General features: G+C 41.1%; 1 protein-coding gene and 3 non-coding genes across 4 annotated transcripts; all 4 read right to left on the bottom strand.

Moving 5' to 3' along the window:
• Positions 1 to 13,028: 13,028 nt before the first annotated feature.
• On the bottom strand, positions 13,029 to 16,440 carry RPS12 (ribosomal protein S12). Its single transcript, XM_070417722.1, has 6 exons — positions 16,386 to 16,440; positions 16,195 to 16,245; positions 15,922 to 16,038; positions 13,997 to 14,099; positions 13,459 to 13,560; positions 13,029 to 13,120 (listed from the first exon to the last, which is right to left on the bottom strand). The coding sequence occupies exons 2-6, from the start codon at positions 16,206 to 16,208 to the stop codon at positions 13,058 to 13,060; spliced, it is 399 nt and encodes a 132-aa protein (XP_070273823.1). The 5' UTR covers positions 16,209 to 16,245; positions 16,386 to 16,440; the 3' UTR covers positions 13,029 to 13,057.
• On the bottom strand, positions 13,242 to 13,370 carry LOC139013380 (small nucleolar RNA SNORA33). Its single transcript, XR_011472029.1, has one exon. It is a non-coding gene; the product is annotated as a small nucleolar RNA SNORA33 (small nucleolar RNA).
• On the bottom strand, positions 13,642 to 13,717 carry LOC139013396 (small nucleolar RNA SNORD100). The gene has a single exon (XR_011472038.1). It is a non-coding gene; the product is annotated as a small nucleolar RNA SNORD100 (small nucleolar RNA).
• LOC139013345 (small nucleolar RNA SNORD101) lies at positions 15,628 to 15,701 on the bottom strand. Its single transcript, XR_011471996.1, has one exon. It is a non-coding gene; the product is annotated as a small nucleolar RNA SNORD101 (small nucleolar RNA).
• Positions 16,441 to 24,636: the final 8,196 nt, after the last annotated feature.

Here is a 24,636-nt window from a genome sequence, read left to right as displayed (position 1 = left end):
CATGTACAGCTTTCTAAATCCCATAAAAATCTCAACATCTGACCCATTTCATTTTTACAAGGGAAGGGGCTATTACACTGGAAAATATGCGTAGAAATCTGCAGCATTCAGAGGCATTAAACAGTTTTATTTCACATTTGTTTCCTATGTATCCTGCTTGATAGACACACACTGTAGCACCTGCTGCTATAACTCTACTCTCCATCAGCTCCCAATGTTCTCTTTTTAGAAGGGATTAGTGGAAGCTTCTTTGGAACAGCTGAAGTAATGCTGCCATCTCCTGCCCACTGCATAGATGGTAATGAAATCACCCTCTGAAGGAATGCAAAGAAGTGGAATTATATAAAACTACAAACTACAGACTGTTGGCTTTTATAAATTGTTTTAGCCAGTAGATTAAAACCAATTTTATCCAAAATGGAAATACCATAATAATTTTGTTTTAAATTTGAGGTGTTTTAGAAAGCAGTTATTTTAGAGAAGTTTTGGAGTCTTTACCTAAACATTAAATTGATAGTTATGATATTTAGGATGATTGTTTTCATATGACTTAAATTTCAATATCTATTTTGTACAGTGTAAATATAAATGAAACACTTTAAAATATTAAACATAACAAAAATTTAAAAATTGAATTTTAATATTAGCTAAAGTGTTCTCTGGAAATCGATCTCCCTCCAACAATTCCAAACTTAGAAACACAGAGAAGAGCATACATGAGAAACAAAAGCTAACAAAAAACAGAAATTAGTCTTCCTTTGGAATTTTACCGAAGTACAGATACAAAAAAGAAATAAGAAACATTTTTAAAGTATCTTTTTATCTCTAAATTGCAAAATTCAAAAACCAGAAAGTTCTGTATCTTCAAAAAGTAGCTTTTCCTTTGCTCTTGTTATTGCTATAAATCGCTAACACTGGTGTGCTACTGCAATTATCTCCCAGATTTTTGTGGGTAGGAATTGCATTCTGGTCTAGGATGAGTATCCAAGTCTTGTGCTCATTAGCCTTAAAGAGATTTTAGGAGGCAGGCTTTTTCTGCAAACATTAGCAACATTCTGTCAACTGTATCCCGGAAGAATGAGTAGCTAATCCAGGATTATTTTTAAGAAGACAAGCCCAATTATCCTACCAATCAATTATAGATGGCAACACTCCTCCCTCAAAGTTATTTATAACTGCTTCTGAGAATTACAACTAATTTATTTACCTTATTTTTTTATTTTTTAAATATATTTTTATTGACACAGACAATAGGGTGCTGAAGGCCTGGGGCAGGGGACGTGGAAGGGCTGGAGGGGGCCAATGGGGGAAAAAGGGGGCATATGCAATACTTTCAACAATAAAGAATTATATATTTAAAAAAAAGAAAACATGCAGCATTATTGCACCATTTTTTAAATTTAATTTCAGAGAGGGAGAGAGGGATAGAAACATCAATGATGAGAATCATAGATTAGCTGCCTCCTGCACGCCCCCTACTGGGGATTGAGCCCACAACCCAGGTATGTGCCCTTGACCAGAATCAAACCTGGGCCCCTTCAGTCCTCAGGCCAATGCTCTATCCACTGAGCCAATCCAGCTAGGGTTATTTACTTTATTTAATGACAAGGCAAAGCAGCTAGTTGCAATCTTTTGTAAAATACACCCGCATTATATACTTCGAGACAGGTTTTCTTCAAATGACTCCTTTCTGGACTAGTAGCTCCCCTTGTCTTCCCTTTTCTTTAATGACAGACATCCTTAGACCTGATTGTTCACCTGTGTACTGAGGGCCCAACAAGGGTCTCTGTTATAGGTCCCTAGTTCTGAAAACTTCACCACACTGCATCATTGTGTTTGGCCTGGATAATCCTATATAATAAAAGCGTAATATGCTAATTAGACCTGACAACCTTCCTGACGAAGCCGGGGCAGCAAGGGAAGCCCGTGTCCCAGGTGCCAGAGGGAAGCCGGTGCCGGCAGCCGGGGGAAAGAAAGGCCTACTCTTGCACGATTTTCGTGCATCGGGCCTCTAGTATGAAATAAGTACAGATGAGGAAAACATTGCACAAACTCAAAGTGCACAGCATTGCAAAGGGTGGCCTGTGGAAAATTATGCTCGTACAATTTTAATTTTGTGTAAACATTCTTCCATATCTGTACATGCCTCTTGTGGAAGCCAACTAAATTGCCATTGTTAGCTTGTTTTTCAGGCACAAAGAAGTATTTAGAGATTCATAATATCTATATGGTCCTCATCACTAATATAGCATCTTCACCAATATGCCCGCATCAATTTATAAAATATACTCCTCTACATGTAAAATATGGAATATTTTAATCCTCATCAGAATCCTATAATCAGTCAGTTTACCCACATGTGCAAAGGCTTCTTGAGCATGTCCTGGGATTTGGGGCTCTGTCTTTTCAGTTGGAAAATGTGGGAATCAAATGAGATAATTTCTCGGATCCTTCCATCTGAAAAATTCAGATTCTAACTGCAAGTAGAGTCTGCAATGGGAAAATCTTGGCATAAACTCCTGGCCAAATTCTTTCTACACATAAAAAAAGAGAGCATCTTCTCCAGAAATATAAGAAGAAAGCAGGAAGATCACATTTTGGCCAGCCCACATAGTTACTTCTAGAAAATGATACAACCAGTAATGATAATAGAGATCAGGCACCGAGTCTCTGAAAATAATTTACCACAATTGCCATTAATGATTACTTTAGGTGACAGTATTAACCTGTGTCATTACGTGGAATACTATAATAGTTTTAGTTCCCTAAATTTTGTATCATTTAGCAATAAGCTAATTTTGGGAGTTGCTTCGGATAACTATTATAGAAAGATACTCCTTTTTTTTTCACACTAAATACTCTTTTTAAAAAAAAAAAAAAAAAGATTTTTGGAGACAGAGGAAGGGAGAAAGAAAAAAACCTCAATCAGCTGCCTCCTACCCACAACCTAGGCATGTGCCCTGAACAGGAATTGAATTGGCAACCTTTCGGTGCACAGGACAACACCCAACCAACTGAGCCACACTGGCAAGGGCAATAGTCAGTCACAAATAGAGCCCAGATTTACAGGAGAGCCCCTTCTTGGTGGACCTTCTTCAAAGAAAGCACTAAAATCAAACATGAAGTAATATGGAAATTGCTTAAGATAGTAAAATGTTAGGATACAAGAAACATCTATTATTTCTTTGCACAATGGTTGAACTCTCATTATCAAGGTATGGGGCAGAAATTAAGGAATCATAGAACTGAAGAGTGCTAAAAGGAAGATTTCACGTGCTCTTCCACTCAACTCTACCTAGGGGATTTGTTTTTGCTTATATGTGACTATATTTTGGAGAATTTTTGCATGGTTGTTTGTTTTCCAATTTAGATAAAGCACTATGAGTGTTATTAAATGTTTTTTTTTCTTAAATAAGAGTTTGCATCTATCATCCAAACGGGCTGTTCATTTCCAAATTTGAGTGCCTTACCAGGAAGACACTGTTAAACAGTACAGGTAGATTGAAATTTATTTTGCTGCTGAGAAAATTTTTCATCACATAAGTACAAGTATGGGGACTGGCAATGATTGTGAACACTTTCACTTCAATAAATAGTATTTCAGTTGAGACTGCTGTCTGGGATCACCTGGGAAAACAACTCCTGGAGTTCTACCCAATGCAATAAAAGTAGAACCAGTCAGCCAATATTCGGCTCATTTATACTTATCTTCAACTAAGGATTTATAATGTTACATGATGCTGACCTTCCAAAATTAAAGGTGAATGCTGATATTTTCTTTTTGTTTTGACTGAAGAAAATAATCAATATGGAATAAACAAATATAAAATCCTTTATGCTCATTTACAATAACTGGAACACATATTTCTCTCCCTTTCTTCTTCTTTCTTGTTCCCTGTGTCTCTCCCTCTCTCTCCCTTTTTCTGTCTCCTTTCCCTCTCTTCTCTCTTCCCTTCTCCCCAGAAATACAGCTTGCTTTTAAAATGTTACCTCCATTTGCCACAAATAACACTTACTTTCAAATTGTCATTATGCTAGAGGGCACTGGGACCACTGGCCAGACAGGTTTCTGCTTCATCAAAGGTCCTGTTGTTGGCCACTGCTCTGACTGCAGCATAGAAGTTTCTTTGAAGACCAGCTCATTCCCTTTTTTCATTTTTACTGCCACCCAACAGGATAGTTTCAAAGTGTAACTGAATGTTAGCTAAACTTACATCTGTCCTGCATTCTATTACCTAGCACTCCAGATGGCAGCAATGCAACCCGGAATGCTTTGAATAAGACTCATTTCACGTGACAACACTAGGCAAAAATAAAGGTAATAAGGAGTATGCTTTTCATGCCTTGATCACGGTTAGTTAAAAATCCACGGTTTAATATTTTCTTTCCACATAGGGCTCTGAATTCCACTTCTGAACTTTAGCATCGTTATCATTCTCATGTTTATTTTACAGTAAAATTTCTAGACTTTTTATGTGACTGAAATTTGGAACATAAATTTTTGAACTGGATGATTTTATTTCGAAATGCAGGTTATGGGTGCAGATAGAAAAGGGTTTAATTTCTTCTTTAAAATTATACATGTACTCCGTTCTGAAATAATGGCATAACTGAATCACTTTATGATCCACTTGTGGGTAAATATCTCCCAGTAAGACACAACATGCACCCATTTAGCAAAACATCTGCTGACCCCTGAAAGTCAACAAGTATATCCAGCATCAAATCTAAAAGACAGGGTTTTAAATTTGTAGCATTTTATGTTAATATTTTATTTTTCCCTGATGGATCTCATATTTATTTTTTTATGTGCATTTTGCTCCCTTTAGCCTGGTGGCAGCCTGTGAAATATCACAGGCCTTTTACTCAGTATTTTTCTCTAACAAGCCAACCAGGTACAAACGGGATTTTTATATTCGTTTGTAAATTTTTGTTGAGGGCAGTTGAAAGAAGGAAAAATAAAAAGACAAATACTACATTTGTGTAAGCTTTAATTCACATCACTCGTACAATGCTGTGCTGTTGGCATATGTCTCGATAAATAGGCTTCAAAAAGAAATTATTGCAGTGTAAAAATAGTTTCCCTGAACTCACGTGCTTTTTACTATTCCCAGGTCTCAAAGTGGCTTTTAATGTTATTTTTTCAGACTTTTAGAGCTATGTACCCCATATTGTGATAGGATATGTTTCTCTGCCCTGCTCCCCAGAGTGGTGGTGGAGTGCAGGGAAGTTAAGACAGCTTGGCACCATTCTAGTCTGAAAGAGGCCCAACTTGAGAAGTTCACTTTTGCTGCCAGAAAAAAAGGAACATGAGAAATTAAAGTGTCAAAAGAAGCTGGGGAGTATATGCCAGAGAAGAAAGCCTGCAAATTAACCAGATAGAGATAGATAGATGATAGATAGATAGATGATAGATAGATAGGTAGGTAGATAGATAGATAGATAGATAGATAGATGATAGATCAAATTGATTCATCCAACCAAATATTCGAGTGCCTACCACACCAAGCTAGGCACCAGAGATACATCATGGAGCTACCCCGTGGACATGATAATCTCCAAAGCACATCTGTTGCCCTGATATTCTCCCAATTATGCCCCTTTTCCAGAATAGGCCTCCTCTGACACCTTTTGGTCCTCAGGTAGCTCCAGACAAATTTTCAATACAGTGGAAGAGAAAGAGGCCCAACAAAAACATACAATCCGCTGTTACAGATCAAAACCTTATCTTCTAGGAATATGTCAGAGTTTCCGTTTCCTAGTTGTATATACAGTAACTGCATTACCTCAGCTGCCAACCTCCCAAAGCACATGATGAAAGGACCTCACCCGCGAGGGATGGTGGATTCTGCAGTATCAAGGCATAAAGCAAATGCAACCTGAAATAGTAAACTAAAGCCCAGCTATCTTTAAAGAGTGGGAGAATAATCTTTTCCTAAGGGCAGATAGGGTCAGCCTCTTCTTTTTTTCAACTCTTTTTAAGGACAGGCTGACCCTATCTTGCTTTTTTATGAGAAACAGTCACAATCAAGGACAGTGACCTTAGGACATCTCAATAAGGGAGTTTTTATTTTTTATGATTATTGATATGGTCAGATTTATTTTATTTTTTGTTGTTAACCCTCACCGAGCACATTTTTTCATTGATTTTTAGGGAGAGTGGAAGAGAGAGAAAAAGACAGAGAGGAACATCAATGTGATAGAAATCCATCAATTGGTTGCCTCCTGCATGAGCCTGACCAGGGCCCGGGCTGGGGAGGAGCCTGCAATCAAGGTACCTTCCCTTGACTAGAATCAAACCCGGGACCCTTTGGTCCGCAGGCTGACATTCTACCAGCTGAGCCAAACCGGCTAGGGCAATAAGGGAGTTTTTAAGCAGGTGATAGTTTGATGGAAAAACAATGTTCTAAAAATAGATCCAGAGCTATAGAAGCATTGAACATGGGGAGTGAGGGCATGTGCTGGGGGGGTGAGGAAAGGAGGAGTGGCTGGGAGAGGTCAATGGGGAAAAAAGGAGACATACGTAATACTTTAAACGATAAGAATTTACATTAAAAATAAATAAATAAATAAATAAATAAATAAATAAGAAAAAGAAAAACAATGTTCTGCTTGGAAGAAATGCTATAGAACTAGAATGGGTTTTCACCTTTTTATCCAGTAAAAGAGTAGAAGCGCAGTGTTCTGAATTATTTTTCAGGGAGAGAAAATGTAAGACTGTGAGACAGAGAGAGAAGCAGAATTCAGAATATTGTGTTTCATTATTACAAAGCAATACATGCATAAGATGGAAAATTAGAAAATATTGATAAAGAAAAAATTAAAATATATAACTGTCACTGAGTAATACATACCATTATTACCTTGGTGTACACCATTCTATACATGTTCTTTCAAAATCAAATCATGTTGTACAACCTGTTTTTTTATCTGAGTATATATTTTTTAAACGTTAAAAGCATTTATTTTTGTTCTTTGGGCATAAATGGAGCTAAGAAATGTCAGTACAATCGTGTATATCTGTGAGATTTTTTTTACTACCTCCACTGCTGCTTCTCTCAGCTCGTTTTCCACTGATAGGTCCCTCACAGGGACCAGCTTCTTACTGCCCTCTGCTGGTTAGGTCTGAATTCAGCTGTTTTGTTTTTCACAATTTAATTTTACTAGACAAGTAAATTCACTTGTTCACACAACATAAAATTTTTAAAAACTTTTATATTAATGGTACTAAAATGAACTTCAATGATATCCTGTAGCACAATTTCATTTCTTTAATTTAAAATATTTTCTTATGACAAAAGCTATACATGTTGATTAGAGGAGAAAAACAAGCAAAAGGCAAACCAAAATCCCCACCTTTCCAGAAACAACCATTAAAATCTGATGTGCCCCTGGCCAGTGTGGCTCAGTTAGTTGGGTGTTGTGTGCACCAAAAGGTTACTGGTTTGATTCCTAGTCAGGGCACATGCCTGTGTTGCAGCTCCATCTCCTGTAGGAGGCAGGCAGGAGGCAGCGATTGATGTAAGCTCTCACATCGATGTTGCTCTCCCTCTCCCTTCCTCTCTCTAAAAACCAATAAAAATATTTTGTAAAAACCCGATGCGTATCCTTCCCCTATTCTCCTCTGCCAGCATGAACCTTTATGTTCCTTTATTTTTTAAATAAAATATGGTCCTATTGTACATGTTATGAATATTGCTTTAAAAAGATTTATATTAACAAATGTCCTTGTATACTGTCCATTTTTATGGCGCCATTATATCCCATTATGTACTTGTACCACATTTTACATATTCTCCTTTAACAAACCAAAGTTTCACTAACAGTTCTGTGATAAATACACTTACAGCTATAACCAGTCTTTCACCTGTAATTAGTAATAAATGTGTTCTCTTAAGTAAAGGCATTCTGAATTGATGCTTTTCAACTTTCCTCTCCTTTACCAAAAAATGCAAGGTAACAGAACCTCCTGGGTTGGCAGGACAGAACGATCACCAGGGCCTCCATCTTTGTTCCACAAGTCAGTTTAGCTCATACAGAAAGACCAAACTTGAAAGAGACTGAGTTTCTACCCATAAAAGCACTTCTCTCGCACATTCTCTTTCCAAAGCCAATTTGCTGCAGAAACCAAAATAGGAGTGCAAATGGGGTAATGAAGATGGTCAGCGAATGTGGAGCAAAGGAAAAAAAGTAGAGGAATACTCTTAAGGATGCTTCATGCTAACTAGGTCAGAATTTGGAAAATTGCCCCGTTAGTGTAGGTAACGAATCCTCCCTGGTTTCCAAGCCTTTCCAAACAAAAGCCAAATTGTAATGCAACTTGACCCAGTCAGATTGTGATTAGGCTTTAAGGGTTTAGATAAAAAGCTGATCAAAACATCTGGCTTGTGCACAGCTGGTGGGATGAGGGTCTGCCCATGCACCAAGAGTCACGGCACGTGCCTGGGTTGCCAGCTCAATCCCCAGTATATGCATGCAGGAGGCAATGACCAATGTCTCTCTGTCATCAATGTTTCTCTTTCCCTTCTTCCTCTCTCTAAAAATCAATAAAAACATTTTAGAAAACTATCTAGCTTGTAATAACGAAGTTTCATTTTAGGTATGCTTATGCTATTTGAAGTGTAACCCATGTTTTTATTAAGTATTAATGATTAATTTTGCCTGCAGAGCTCAAGTCCTGGTCCTTCTGATGTGTCAATACAGGCAAGTTTAAAGGAGCCATTTTTGCAACAGGCTCAGATGACATTTTTTAGCAGTTTTTTCAATTACAGTTTACATTCAATATTATTTTGTATTAGTTCCAGGTTTACAAAGTGGTACCCTGATATTTCAAGTACTCACCTGGTACCATAGTTACTACATTATTGACTATGTTCCCTATGCTGTACTTTACATCTCCATGACTATTTTGTGACTATCAATTTGTACTTAATCCCTCGCCTTTCTCACCCAGCCCCCCAAAGCTATAAATTATTTTTAATTAAGGCATGTACAGTGGTGTTCTTGGGGTTTTTTAGACAATGGTACTTACTGCACACTTAATACACAGTATTGTGTAAACATAACAACTATATGCACTGGGAAACCAAATATTCATGTGATTTGCTTTACTGCGGTTGTCTGGAACCAAACCGCTGTCTGAGATACGCCTGTACTTATGTGGTGCAAGTCCTATAAAGCGATCACCCTCTGTAAGATTAATCTTCAACTTCGACTTCGATGACCCTTCTGCCCCCAGCACTTGGCCACCAAGTCAGACTTCACCCAATAGGTTCTCCATGGAAGAATGGGAAAGCCTAGCAGCCTTTCTCTTGGGTATCTTAGACCAGCCATGATGCCACCATTGCTCTTGCAGGAAGTTATTACTGCAAAGTTCTGGTCTTCTGGCTTGTGATTGAGCAGAGGATGTTGGCTGGGAAGACAATGCCTACCCCTCTCAGCCATCAGCCTGCCCCATCCTCAGCCCAGAAGCAAAGTTGTGATCTTATTTCTCCTCTTTGGCTAAATATCCTTCCTTTTTGAGGATCAAGAGGCATCACAAGCTTGCTAGTGCTCAACATATTCCTTGAGCCCAACTCTATGTATTCATCTAAAAGGGAGTAAGGGGAGAAATCAAGCTCCATTTTAAAGGTTAGATTAGTAAGACTAATACATACTTCTACACTCTAGTTTATAACCTCTGAACACTTAATGCTTCAGCTGCCTCAACAATCTAGTTGAAGACAGACAATTCTTGTTTTAAGACACCACTATTAATAGCCATTTTGTAATTTTTCTATGGGTGCCCTAGCTCATTTTAAAGCATCAAAGTGGTTTACCAGTAGTACATATAATAGAAATCTCAAGACAGGGCCAAAAAAAGTTAACCAATAGAAAATGGAGTATTTGGCTTGGAGCACAAGTCTCATTATCCATGGGAGTAAGAAGAGCATTATCAAGTTTTTGGCTGTTTTATCTAATTTTGGGCACATGGGGATGTCCTCAACAAGATTCTAAGTGCACAGAGCAACTGATTTCATAAAACTGTTTTCCCCAATAAAAGATGAAGATTTGTTTCTGCTCTGGTGCTTTAGCTTGGATGGGTTTCTTTGTGAACCCTACCTAAACTATAGAAATCCTGACTATATATTTCAGCTGGACTTTGAAGGATGGGGAGACTGCCAGATAAAGAGAAAGGTTCTTTAGCCCGAACCAGTTTGGCTCAGTGGATAGAGCGTCTGCCTGCGGACTGAAGGGTCCCAGGTTTGATTCCAGTCAAGGGCATGTACCTTGCTTGCGGGCACATCCCCAGTGGAGGGTGCAGGAGACAGCTGATCGATGTTTCTAACTCTCTATCCCTCTCCCTCCTCTCTGTAAAAAATCAAAAAAACATATTTTTTTAAAAATAAATAATTTAAAAAAAGGTTCTCTAAGGGGAAGCAGGAGCTAACAGGTTAAGTCAGAGACAGGTGTGACTTTATTTACAATGGAACAGTGTGGATAGAGTAGCAACTCAGCATGAAAATCACTTGGGAAGCTGTTGTAGTTATCTGGATTACAACATGTCAGGTAAGATTAAGGAAGAGGTGAGTGTGGACAAGGCCTCTGGCTTGGGAAATTAGAAATAACACATATTGGATGTAAGCACTTGGTGCAAAGACTATGTGTACACTATGTTCAACAGCTTTTTCCTCGAACTAAAAAAGGTTTTTAAGGGGAAGATAACCTTTCCTTTGAGACATACAAAATTTGAGGTGCAAGTGGATGTTTACAGAGCCATCTCGAGCGGAAGCTACAGAACAATGTCCCACGAAGGCTGTAGAGCAGTGGTTCTCAACCTTCTGGCCCTTTAAATACAGTTCCTCATGTTGTGACCCAACCATAAAATTATTTTCGTTGCTACTTCATAACCATAATGTTTCTAGTTATGAATTGTAATGTAAATATCTGATATGCAGGATGGTCTTAGGCAACCCGTGAAAGGGTCGTTTGACCCCCAAAGGGGTTGTGACCACAGGTTGAGAACCACTGCTGTAGAGAAAACATAACAGCCTGAACTCTGAACTATTACAATGGGAAAGGACAGGGGAATGAAGATGAATGTAGCAGAGACCAGTGTGAAGAAACAATTTAACACTTGGAGTGGGGGAAACGAGTTAAGTCGGCTCGCGTGAATTGCGCGTACTCCGCGGGCGCCGTCTTAACTCGGTTCATAGATTTGCGGTGGAGTGCGGGAAACGTGTAAACTCGGGCCGATTGTAACTGCGTATTACCAAATGTTTGTTTGCCGTTCACAAAGATACCTACCTGCGTATGCGAACCGTTTCATACCCATTGGGGTAATAGGTATCATAAAAATCCCTGATTTTGCGCGGGAAACCTAAATAATTGCCCGCGCCAGCTTATATTTTGGCAGGAAATTCACCCCACACCGGAGTGTTAAAATGCTGATAGAGATCAAAAGGAAAAGGCTGTTTACTATCTATTGCATTTTGACCATGAAGGTCTTGGTGACCATATTTTGGCAGAGGACAAAAGCCAAATTAAAAGTGAGAGGAAGACTATATAGCAGACTGATTTTTAAATATAATTTATTAACTTCAGAGAGGAAGAGTAGAAACATCAATGATGAAAATTATTGATTGGCTGCCTTCTGCATGCCCCACTGGGAATTGAGCCCAAAACCCGGGCATGTGCCCTAATCAGAAATCAAACCGACCTCCTGGTTCATATGTAGACACTCCACCACTGAGCCAAGCTGACTGGGCTCATGTAGATTGACTATGAGGCATAAACACAGCAAGTAGCACTTAGGGAGTCAAAGGTGGAAAATTCCTTTGACATGCCAAAAACGTGTAACTGAAAATCATTTGGAAGAGTACTTAATACTCAGCCTCTTGTCCCAATCTCAAAAAGGAGCAAGTGAAAAAAATGGAAATACACTCTAAGTACCAATAAAAAGTTTTCCCTACCCAGCCTAAATTATGTCCTATAAAAGGTAAAAAACTGTTTTAAAACATATATGGTTCTTTTGTTACTAAATCAACATCTCAGTCCGATAGACTCAAATGTTTGAACAGATGCTGAAGGAAACTAGAATTTATCATTTTCCTTAAACATTTAATAGTAGCAGCTAAACCCAAACTATGCCACCTAAAGGACCTATCCATTTTAGAAACATTAGCTCTAGAGCTTACATCTGAGGCCTCCCCAGCAATGGGTATCGTGCGAGGACAATCAGCCGTTAGTGATATTACAGGTCACTATGTATTCAAGTCAGGTTTTGGAAAAGGGTTTTAAACCTTTAAATTCCCAAGATGCGCATTCAAAACCTAGGCTGGCTCAAGTTCAGCTTCACAATGTGCTGTCTAGCAAGATTAGCCAACGAGGGGAAATCACAAATACTAGTGACTTACCAGAAATTCCAATTAACCAGATGTCCATTAGTCTTACTTGGTTCAACAGTTTACTCATAGCAACCCACCCAACTCAATTTTGAAATATATAGGTCATCACTTACACGATTCTTAGGGACTGGAGTCCATTGAAGCATTATCATTTAAGTCAATGAAAACAATGGACAACCTCACCTTTCCTCATGGGAATGTCCATAAGCACCACTGGACACAATATACTTCCTGGTGTCCCATGGCCTAAATACAACCCTGCCCACCTTTTGTCTCAGTGCACTCACTGTCCAGCTGCAAGACTCCAATTCATTAAGTCACATTTGACTGGCTTCAGACTGTTTCTCCAGGCTCTAGGCTGGCCAAACCAGTCATGATGAATGACACCCCCACCCCAAGGTAGCCTAGAGAGAATCAATACATCAATACAACAGTCTTTGCTTAGACTGTTTCCCTTCAACTGCCAACCTTCAAGTTACTTACTGGTTAGGAAAGTAGGCTTTCATTTAGAAACCCGAGGAAACAAATAAGCTTCCAGTTATTTTGCAACGATTACCTTTATCTTTTGTCCTTCACTAACAGGGACCTATTTTACTGCCTGCCCTTCCCCCTCCACACACACACACACACACACAAACCAGACACGATAAACAAAAGCCAAGTTTATTTGTTCATTTCTTGCACTTGAAGTACTCCTCGATGACATCCTTTGCCTGAGACTCTTTGCCATAGTCCTAAAAAAGTCATAGGGATTTTCATGTTAGTAACACTTAGAAATTCCAGCAAGCCATCAATACTAGTTATAGTAAAGCTTTAAAATTAGCTTGTGTCTTATGAAAATTGTTTATTAAAACTTCTTATTGCCATTTTCAGGGACCTTAACGACTTCAATGTCTTTAAGGCTCGTAACATGGCTTTACTATTGCCAGCTTTCTCTAAATTTCTGCAGAACACATTCAGGTAAGCAGACTTATTGGCTGGCTTGCATTATGGACTATTTTTATTTTTTTTGTAAAAGGCAGAAAACATACTGTCACCCAGCACAACCTTCATCCCACTGATACAGACTTACCTTCACCACCACGCAGCTGCAGCCCACCACTTTCCGGGGTTTCCCCTCTCTGTCGATTTTACAGAGGCCAACCCATTCCCCTAGTTTCTTGTTGTCGTCAACCTATTAGGGGGGAATTTTACATATCACAGTATTAGTGGGCATTAAGGCTGCTATACCGACAATAAATCAAACCCAAAAGGTACTGTAGTCAGATAGGGTGACAGGCAGTTTCCTCACACCAATTCAGTAGAGGGAGCCAGTTGTCATCATGTACAGCACCAAGATCACTACAGGCATTGCTTTGTTCCATACCAACATCAAAATTAGCATTTAGTACTGCAGGAATAGTTGCTTCTATAACCACCTTTAACATAGCCAACATCAAGTGTATGGGGTGATTTTCATATCTGTAGGAAGCATTAAGCTGGACACCACAAAATTTGCTGTGGTGTGACAAAAACCACTACAGATAGCATTATTCCTAACATGTTGGTCCAACTTTGAGTAAAAGTATCTCTTAACAGTTGAGGTAAATCAAATTAGATAGGTAACGTACCTTAATTAGGTTGATTTGGTGTTCAGCACAAAGAGCCTCCACCAACTTGACGTACATAGGCTCATCACAGTTGGATGCAAGTACACAAAGGTGGGCTTGGCGCCTGAAATGCAAAATACAACAATTAAAGCTAAAATTCAGATCTACATCCACTACAATTGCACTTTATAAGGGAGTTGTCTGCACTGGCTACAATGGCAAAACAAAAGCAGCACATGCATTGGTGATAACTGCTTTAGTTTGATGAGCCTGTTATAGGTTACACATATTCATTCAATTCACCTGCAGAAACCTCAAGTGTTCAGTAACCCTGAAAACGAACAAATTTATGCAGGGGAACTGTTTATTAATCTGTGGTGAAAACAGAAGCATTCAGTCATATGCAAAGATGCTCAAAGTCAGTAATCATCAGAGATGCAAATGAAAACCACAATGAGGTTATCACCTAACACCTGTCAGAATGGCTATCAGCAGACAAGCAAGTGCTGGCAAGGATGTGGAGAAATGGGAACTCTCCTGCACTTTTGGTGGGAATGCAGATTGGTGTAGGCACTGTGGAAAACAGTATGGAGGTACCTCAAAAAATTAAAAATGGAACCTTATGACCTAAGTTTTCCACTTCTGGGGATATATCTGAAAAAATTCAAAACACTTAATTCCAAAGTATGCACCCCTATGTTCACTGCGGAGTTATTCACAATAGCCAAGATTTGGAAGCAGCCCAGGTGCCCATCAGTAGATTGAGTGAATAAAAAAGCTGAGATACATTTGCACAATACTACTTGGCCGTAAAAAGGGAAATCTTAACCATCAAAACTGTATAAGCCAGTCAAAGACAAATGCCATACGTATGTGAAATCTAATGAATAAAAAATAAACTAATAAAGAAGAAACTAGCATGGATACATGAAACTGACAGGAGAGAGGGGGCTGGGGAAGAAAAGATGAAGGGATTAAGCAAAACCAAACACAAAAAAAATCCAGAAAACAGTATGGTGATTACCAGAGGGAAGGAGGGAGGTAGAAAGTGTAAAGGGGGGATAAATGGCGATGGAAGGAGACTTGGGGGGGGGGGGGGCGGGGAACAACGGGACACAATACATACAATACACAGAGACTGAGTTATACACCTGAAATCTATGACTTTAACCAACGTCACCCCAATAAATTCAATAAAATTAAACAACAGATACACAAAGACTGTTACATGCAACAAACTACTAGATCAGAGCTGTTGCCTGCTGTTACTGGCCCAGAATCCTGCAGCTCTGCCAAGACACAAAGAGTGCAGGGGATTCACACTAAGACCAGAGAAGTACTTCCAACAAGTGTTTCCACCTGTTATTTGACAGATTTAAATATACCTGTCTCAGACCCGATATTTTCCAATAGTTAATTAACACATGCAGTTTTTGCCAGTGTAACCAGCCCTGAAACTAAACTGAATATATAGGAACAATTCTACATTCCCGTTTCTGAAGCAGCTACTTCACTTACTACATTCATGTACAAGTCCAGATGCTTCTGCAACAAATTTGCCATCCCATTAGGGTGGGTTGGTTTAACTTTGCAAGAAACCAAGTGAAAGTTTCTGCCTGTCCTGTAACGTGAAATTAGCCCCACAACTACAGGTTTGTCAGACTGTTACGTTTCACTCATGAAAGGAGTGAAGGGGTATCCGACAATTTAAGTCATCATTCAAAACTGTAGTTTCACTTTACGAACCAAGTGTTCATCCCCACTCCAAACAGAAACCCAGACTAAGCGGGCCATGTAAGCATGAGTTTGGTACCTTTTCCTAGGTTTCCTGTGGAACGGATGCCATTCAGGACTTTTGTGCTAACACCGTGAACTCCACGCTTTCTTCCCTCGGCTGCAGTTTTGTTCCAGTTCCAACCCACAGTTATTGAGACCGAGACACGTACTTGTCTAAGGCTTTGGCAGCTTCGCGAATTCCACGCGCGAGGCCATCGTGGATGAGGGCGGTCTTCAGCACCTCTTGCAAAGCAGTATTAACGTCCATTACACCTCCAGCAGCAATGCTGCAATGCAACAAACCAGGACGGTTAGTCAATTCCCCGCACACCGCCTAACGCCTGGGACTCAGCAGTCATCGGCCAGGCACGCTTAAGGCGCCAGGACGGACCCAGAGCCCGCGCCCTGCGCCTTCCCGCACCACCTTCCCGGCCCGGGCTCACCCTTCCTCGGCCATGGCGGTGGGTTATGGGTGGAGCCGAATCTTGAACGCACTGTAACACAAGACAGAAAAAGAAAAGGACATCGGTTAACTAAAGGATTGTTTGGGCCCTGCTACTTCTCGCCAAACCCAGCAAAAAAAAAAATGCCTAATCGTGCACCATAATCACCACCCTCGCCTCACTCAACTCACCCCAAGCCTCCGCCTCCGCGCAACTCCGCGGCGGCAGGGAAAGAGACCGTGTGCGCCCGCTTGACGGTATTTAAGGGCTGCCCAGGACCCCTGTGCGCATGCGCACTGCGGTCTTTGAAAGAGGTGACTCTGGTGGTGCCGGGCCTGGAGAATTTCTGTTTCCGGATTGATGCGATCTGAGACTAGGACGCTGCTGCTCTGCCCATCACTGGGACGCGAGACAGGCAGCAACGCGGGCAGCCTCACATCGATCTTCCCCGCCGGGGCGGGGCCTGCGGAGGCCCAGGAGCACATTCTACGGAGCGCGAGGAGGGCCAGGCGCGCATGTGGGCTCGGCCTTGTGAGACCAAGACTCCCGGTTCCCTGGCTCGCTCAGAACTTTTACCCCTTACCTCGTCGTACGTGACTCCTGCCCGCCCGCGCAGCTGTGCCTTCCTTAGTGGGAACGCTCCCGGTTCGCCCGGCAGCCCCTCTGAACGTCCGTGAGCGTGCCGTCCCGTGGGCGATCGCCACCCGTGTGCGTGCGTGTGCGTGACACGAGCCAACACGTTTTCGCGACTTCTAAGCACATGGCAGATTGCACGCTCCCCGCGATCGTTAGTGAAGTGTAACCTTCCGCCGGGAGGCCGCTTCTGGCGGAAGGTTACACGGGAGGATGAGAGAAAAGAAAGGTTTCTCAGTGTAGCTGGTCCTACATGAAGTTCTTTTATTTACTTTTTTAACGCTGAATTGTCCCCTGAACCCGTTGTCCCGCGCAAACAGGGACTGAGTAGGTGCCTTGCAAACACCTCCAATGTGGCAGCCGGGGACAGGGCCTGTGATGGCGCGGGAAGCGCAGCCGGAGAGCCCGGCGTCCGTTTCCCGGCCGGACCGGCGCCGTCGGGAGTGGAGTCCCAGGTCCCTCAACTCCGACTTTCCCCGGAGGCAGCAGTTGGAATTTTGCAAAGACAGGCCGTTCTCCCACCCACATTTTCAATGCAAATACCTGAAATACAGGCTAATTTAATCAGTACCGTCTTTTTTTTTTTTTTCGTTCTGTTTTAACGTCCTCTCCTGACAAGTCGCCAAGCCAGTCAGCACCTGTTCCGCGTCCGGTAGGTGCCAGCGCCGCTGACACTGAGCAGCGGACAGTCCCCATCAGGCCGAGTGCCCGGCAGGAACAGTGGTAACAGGATGAGAGTGCCAGGTCGAGTTAACCAGAATAGAGAATTTTAATAAGTTGTTATAACTCATTTTTAGCTTTTTAAAAGCTTTCAGATGTTCATTTTGCAAAGTGTCGCCCAGCCGGCGTGGCCTGGGTTGTGGGCTGGATCCCCAGTAGGGGGCGTGCAGGAGGCAGCCGGTCAGTGGTTCTCGTGTCTCCCTATTGCAAGTGTTGGATCTGCTCTGGCCGGTGGCTCAGTGGTTAGAGCCTCTGCCTGCGGGCGGAAGGGCGGCGTTTGATTCCAATCAAGGGCTCTGACCTTGGTTTCAGGCTCAGCCTTGATCCTGGCGGGTCCAGGGCTCATGCTGGAGGCAGCCAGTCCATGTGTCTCTTTCCCATTCATGTTTCTCTCTGTCTGACTCTTCCTCCTCCCTTCCATTCTCTCTAAAAAAAAAAAATCGATGGAAAAAATATCCTAGGGTGAGGATTAACAACAACAAAAGAAGTATTGCATCTGCTTCCCATTCATAACTCATCCTAAAAAGGTGTCCACTTAATTCGTTGTTTAATAGTTCTTTTTTTTTTTTAAAGCTGCAGCGTTTATACAAATGATAAGATTTCTGCCACTGTCATGCTTGGGGTAGGATTAAGATTTGAGCCAAATATTAGTCTATCTAAAGGCCACAGGGGAGGCACAAAGTAGCATGGGGGTTGGGGAGGGGTGATGGGGAAAGGTAGGAGAAAGAAAGACTTTTGATTTGTGGCAACATTTGAAAATAGGCTCAAAAAACAGAAACCTGAGAGGATCCCCACGGGAGGATGAGAGAAAAGGACGGTATTCCAAATGGAGGAAGGACAGGGCAGAAGCACTGACGCCTCCTTGGCTTGTTTGTAAGTTATCCGAACACATTTGTGTTTTTGAAAGTGAATGTGGTAAGTAGTATGTCAACAAGTTTTCCATTATCTGAAGTTCATACAAGTGAATATGCTAAACATATTAGTAGACTTCTCCCCCGCATCACCACCCTGCCCCTGAAAAATATTATGGAGGAGGCGAGGAATTTGGTAAAGACTCGGAAAACATAAATGAGGAAAGCAGTCATTGCCAAAGAACATATTTATATAGAGGGGAAATGAATAAGTACCTTTCAGCTCATTCTGCGGTTGGGTTCTATCGTCTGGCAGCTCGTAATCTATTGAGACTCAGGTATCATAGGCCTATGCCTTGACATTTCACCTTATAAATATCTTTTTTTAAAATATATTTTTATTGATTTCAGAGAGGAGGGAAGAGGGAGAGAGAAATAGAAACATTAATGATGAGAGAGAATCACTGATTGGCTGCCTCCTGCATGCCCTCCACTGGGGATCGAGCCCGCAACCTGGGCATGTGCCCTTGACCTGAATCGAACCTGGGACCCTTCAGTCCGCAGGCTGACACTCTATCCACCAAGCCAAACCAGCCAGGGCATAAATATCTTTTCTATCTGTTGTAAACCTCCCTTCTTAGAACTGGAGCTTCTTTCTTTCTTTCTTTCTTTCTTTCTTTCTTTCTTTCTTTCTTTCTTCCTTCCTTCCTTCCTTCCTTCCTTCCTTCCTTCCTTTCTTTCTTTCTTTCTTTCTCTCTCTCTCTCTCTCTCTCTCTCTCTCTCTCTCTCTCTCTTTCTCTCTTTCTTTCTTTCCTTTCTTTCCTCCCTCCCTCCCTCCCTCCCTCCCTTCTCTCTCTCTCTCTCTCTCTCTCTCTCTCTCTCTCTCTCTCTCTCCCTTTCTTTTTTTAAATCCTAGTTATAAAATGGGTTCTATTCCCACAAATGAAGTTAAAGGACACTCTGGTGGTTTGAGGGTTCTTCAATATAGATTCTCCTAGTTCATGTTTAAGGTTACCTCTTCTCAATTTTAGATATAGCCAAAGGTGGAACACTACTAAATAGAAACTAATGGCTAGAGACAGTCTTATACCAGCAGATTATAATACCTACATAATGTGCACAAGTGTGCATCTGAAATACATATGAAAAAATAAATTCTAAAGTTTGTTTTAGGAACAATAAATCATAGTAAATAATGTTGTTTAGCAGTTTCTATGCACCAGTTAATGTGCTAAATTATTGTCATAGCTTTTCTTCCTTGGTCATCTTTGAGATCTTATGTGGTAGTGTTGGTATTAGTCCCCTTTAACAAGTAAAGAAACCAAGGCCTAGAGAGTTGCCCAAAGTCTCATAGCCAGTAAATGTGAAAGCTGATATTTGAGCCCAGTGGCCATCAAAGATCATGCTTCTAACCCTTCATATATTTGGACTAGAGGCCCAGTGCAAGAAATTCGTGCACAGGTAGGGTCCCTAGGCCTGGCCTGTGATCAGGGCCAATCGGGGCCTTCCGGCTGCTGGGGCCTTCCTTCATTCCACACCACCCCCTGGTGGTCAGCACACATTATAGCGAGCAATCACATTCCTGGTCTCCCTGTCGAACTCCCGAGGGACACTTTGCATATTAGCCATGTGTGTATGTGTGTGTGTGTACACACACATACACACACACACTGAGTCGCCAGATTATTGTGACCGCCCAAATTATTATGACCACCCCATCAGTACTTCGTTGAGCCACCTTTTGCCTTCAATACTGCGGCGATTCTTCTTGGCATTGATTCCACGAGATGTTGAAAGATGATGGCAAGGAATCTGACACCATGCCTGATGAATAGCACTGTCCAGGTCTGTGAGATTTGATGGTTGTGGAACCAGCTGCCTGATGGCTCTTTTAACTTCGTCCCACAAATGCTCAATTGGATTGAGATCTGGTGATTGTGGGGGCCACCTAAGCAAGGTAAAGTCTCCCTCATGTTCTTGAAACCACTCCTACACAATACGAGCACCATGGCATGGCGCATTGTCTTGTTGGAAGAAGCCATCTCCATTGGGATACGCCATCAACATCATAGGATGAACTTGATCAGCAACGATACTTAGGTATGTTGTGCTATTCAGATGTTTATAATGATCTGGCCCTCTAGCAACTTCAGCGCGAAATTATAGCTAATTTGCCTACAAACCTCAGGTGGTCATAGTAATCTGGCCACTTTGTGTGTGTGTGTCCATATATATATATATATATATATATATTATATATATATATTATAATTACCCAAATGTTGGAAAGAGAGCACTGAGAATTCCAGGAAAACTCAACATCTTATGTTGGTCAGTACATCTGGTTCTACCTTATTGTGCTAAAAAAAAGTTGCATAGGTGGAGAAAGGGAATATTGCAGTGTTAAGCAGAAAAAGAGGGAACAGTTGAAATTTGGATTTCTCATCTAAGTATACATGTTGTATTAGTTTGCTGGGCTTGCCATAAGGATCAAAAATTGGGTAGATTAAACAACAGAGATGTATTGTCTCTCAGTTCTGAAGGCAAGAAACGTATCATTAAGGTGTCAGCAGGATTACTCAAGAATATTTTTAAAAATTCTCAGTGAATGAATAGGAAAAATAGAAACTATAAAAGAGGATACAAGATGAATATAAAATTAGTTTACTTTTACATACAACTAGAGGCCCGATGCACGAAATTCATGCACTTGGGGGAGCCCTCAGCCCGGCCTGCACCCTCTTGCAGTCCGGGAGCCCTCAGGGGATGTCTGACTGATGACTTAGGCCAGTGATGGCGAACCTATGACACTCATTTTTTTGGTTGATTTTTCTTTGTTAAATGGCATTTAAATATATAAAATAAATATCAAACATATAAGTCTTTGTTTTACTATGGTTGCAAATATCAAAAAATTTCTATATGTGACATGGCACCAGAGTTAAGTTAGGGTTTTTCAAAATGCTGACACGCCGAGCTCAAAAGGTTTGCCATCACTGGCTTAGGCCCACTCCCCCTGGGCGGGACATCCTTAGCAATGCTGCAGAGGCAGGAGAGGCTCCCGTCACCACCACTACGTTTGCCAGCCGTGAGCCTGGCTCAGGGCTTCTGGCTGAGCGGCGCTCCCCCATGGGAGTGCACTGACCACCAAGGGGTAGGTTCTGCATTGAGCATCTGCCCCCTGGTGGTCAGTGTGCATCATAGTGACCGGTCGTTCCGCCATTCAGCTGATATGCATATTAGGCTTTTATTATATAGGATCAGCAAGTGATTTAAAAATTTAAATGTCAAAATTCCATTTTAATGGATTCTAAAACCAAGATATTTAGGAATAAATTTGACATGAATCATGTAGTACATCTACAATGAAACTGTAAAACATTTCTGAAAGAAATTAAAGAATACCTACATACATGGAGAGATATATCATGTTCATTGATTTAAAAACTCAATATTGACTGGATGTCAGTTCTCCCTCAGTTGATCTATAGAGTCAACAAAATCGCAATAAGAATCCCACCAGGTATCTTGGATAAATTGAGAGATGATTCCAGCATTTCTATAGCAATTCAAAGGACCCAGAATATTCAGACTGCTTTTGAAAAAAGAACAAAGTTGGAGAATGTTCGCTACCTGACTTATGTGATGAATGCAAGTGAATGGAAGAAGCTGGTACTAATTAAAATCCCTCTGGTGAGGAGGCAGCATTCCAGTGAAGTGGGAACTGTGTTCTAACTACAATGTCTTGTGCTTAACTCCACTGGCCTCACAGGCTACAGATGGATGCCCAGTGGTGGGGCCCAGGTATGTGTACTGAACCACTTCTGCAGTGTGATTTTAGGCATGTAGCCTCTTTGTGGTGTGTATAGTCCTCCTGATCAGTCTATGTGCTACCAAATAATCTGTGACAAATTTATTTTCTGCTTAAAATTGGCAAAAGTTGTTTCTTTTATTCGCAACAGGAATTTTATTAGCAACAGGCTGATACAAATACTAGGAAGAAAAATAAAGAAGGATGAAGGGACAAAGGGTGACTGAGGCTAAATTTTGGATAAAGGGAAAAGAATGAACTTCTCTGAGGAAGTGGCATTTAAACAGAGACCATATTATTCCATTTTAGTTTGGGAAAAGAAAAGTGTTCCATATGTGTATATATGTCTAAGATGATGATAGAACAATGTGAATAGATCATCATGTCAGGATGATCATAGCTCCCAAAGATACGTCCACATCCCAATCTCTGGAACATGCAAATGTTAGCTTTTTTAGAAAAGGGATCCATGCAAATGTGATTAAATTAGAGATATTGAGATGAGAACTTCATTTTGGATTTTGGCTCAATGAAATTAATATTGAACTTCTAGCCTTCAGTTCTGTATTGTTTTAATCTACCAAGTTTGTGGTAAATTATTACAGCAGCCACAGAAAACTAAACTCTCATCTATAACTCTCATCAACTATAACTATAACTCTCATCATCTGGAGGGAGGGACGGGAGTAGAGATTAGAAGTGGGGAGAAAGATAGGGATATGAATATGTCAATATCCTTTATGTAAATTAAAAATAAATGAACAGAAAACAAGAATGTAAATTTTATGAAAATATATACAAACAAAAAGATTTGTATTAAACATGCAAGAATGATTGCTGATGGGAATGGAGATAGAGGGGAAGAGATGACAACAGAAATGAAAAATTCAGTTGAAAATTTGGATGATAAAGTTGGGGAAACTTCCGATAAGATAGAGCTAAATGAGAGATGAAAAGTAGACTAGAAAAAGAGTAATAAATTAGAGGGCCAGTCTAGGTGACCCAACATCTGCATAAAAAACAGTCCAGAACAAGAGGGGAAAAAAGGGAATCTAGACATCAAAGAAATTATTCAAGGAAATTCTCCTGTACAGTTTGATTTTAGATTGGAGAGAGAAGGTAGAGTAAAATGAAAGTGGAACTTTACATAAAGATTCTGGAAGGTCACATTTGCTAGAGCTAATCCTTCTGTTTAGAATGGCTGTAAAGGCTCTTTTGACCAGCCCAGGAATCCTATATAATAAAAGCCTAATATGCTAAGTGTCTGGTCATTGGTCGGCCATTCAACCAATCAAAGCGTAATATGCTAATGATATGCTAAGGCAGCTCAACCGCTCACTATGATGTGCACTGACCACCAGGGGGCCGGACACACACTGGAGCCCTCCTGTGGTCCCTCCCTGGCTAGCCAACCTCCCGTGTCCCTTCCCGGCCCCAATCGTGCACCAGTGGGGTCCCTTGGCCTGGCCTGTGCCCTCTCGAAATCCGGGTTGAGGGACTTGCCCCCCCCCCCCCCCTGCACAATTTCATGCACCGGGCCTCTAGTTTTTGCATAATCTTCAAGACCCAAGGTATCATCACAGCTTCAGGAAGCCATCCTGGACTCATTTAGCCAAAGTAAACAGTTCTTCCAATATTCATAGAACTCTAATAATTTATTAGAATAAATTATTAATTAATTAGTGTCTGTTTTATCTCCTAGAGCAGCGGTTCTCAACCTGTGGGTCTCGACCCCTTTGACGGTCGAATGACCCTTTCACAGGGGTCACCTAAGACCATCCTGCATATCAGATATTTACATTATGATTCATAACAGTAGCAACATTACAGTTATGAAGTAGCAACGAAAATAATTTTATGGTTGGGGTCACAACATGAGGAATTGTATTTAAAGGGCCAGAAGGTTGAGAACCACGGTCCTAGAAGGAGCTTTGCTATTTGAGGGCAGAAGCCAGTTGGGGCTCATTCATCTTTAAAGTCACAGTGGTGGTAACTCAATAGTCCTTTGTTTTATCTTGGAACAGTGGGTAGAGTGAAAATATTGGACACCTCTATTTTTGTGCCAGAAAGTTGAGGGTGAGTATAAGGTAACAACCATCACATTCATGTAGCACACACTCCACACCTTATCACCAGTGCTCACAGCCGCCTTACAAGATAAGCATTATAATCCCAACTGTACAGGTGGAGAAACTGACCTTGCCACCCAAAGTCACAAACAGCTAGTAAGTGCCCTGGATTGAAACGGGCATTTGGCCCCAAGTTCTTATTCCCAGCCACTCCACCCTGATTCCTCGACATTCATTGTAGCTTTTGCAAACATTTTTTCCACTCTTTGTACTTCACATCAGTTCATTCATTTCCAGTTTACTAATCTCTGGCTTCCGTGACTATATCACTACACCATTTACCCATTGTGTAAAATGA

Source organism: Myotis yumanensis, unplaced genomic scaffold (assembly GCF_028538775.1).
Source record: "Myotis yumanensis isolate MYYU_CA2020_CCGP unplaced genomic scaffold, mMyoYum1.0.hap1 SCAF_6, whole genome shotgun sequence".
Taxonomy (NCBI): Eukaryota; Metazoa; Chordata; class Mammalia; order Chiroptera; family Vespertilionidae; genus Myotis; species Myotis yumanensis.
The sequence above is the reverse complement of the archived record's forward strand: the minus strand, read 5'-3'. Positions and strand labels throughout refer to the sequence as shown.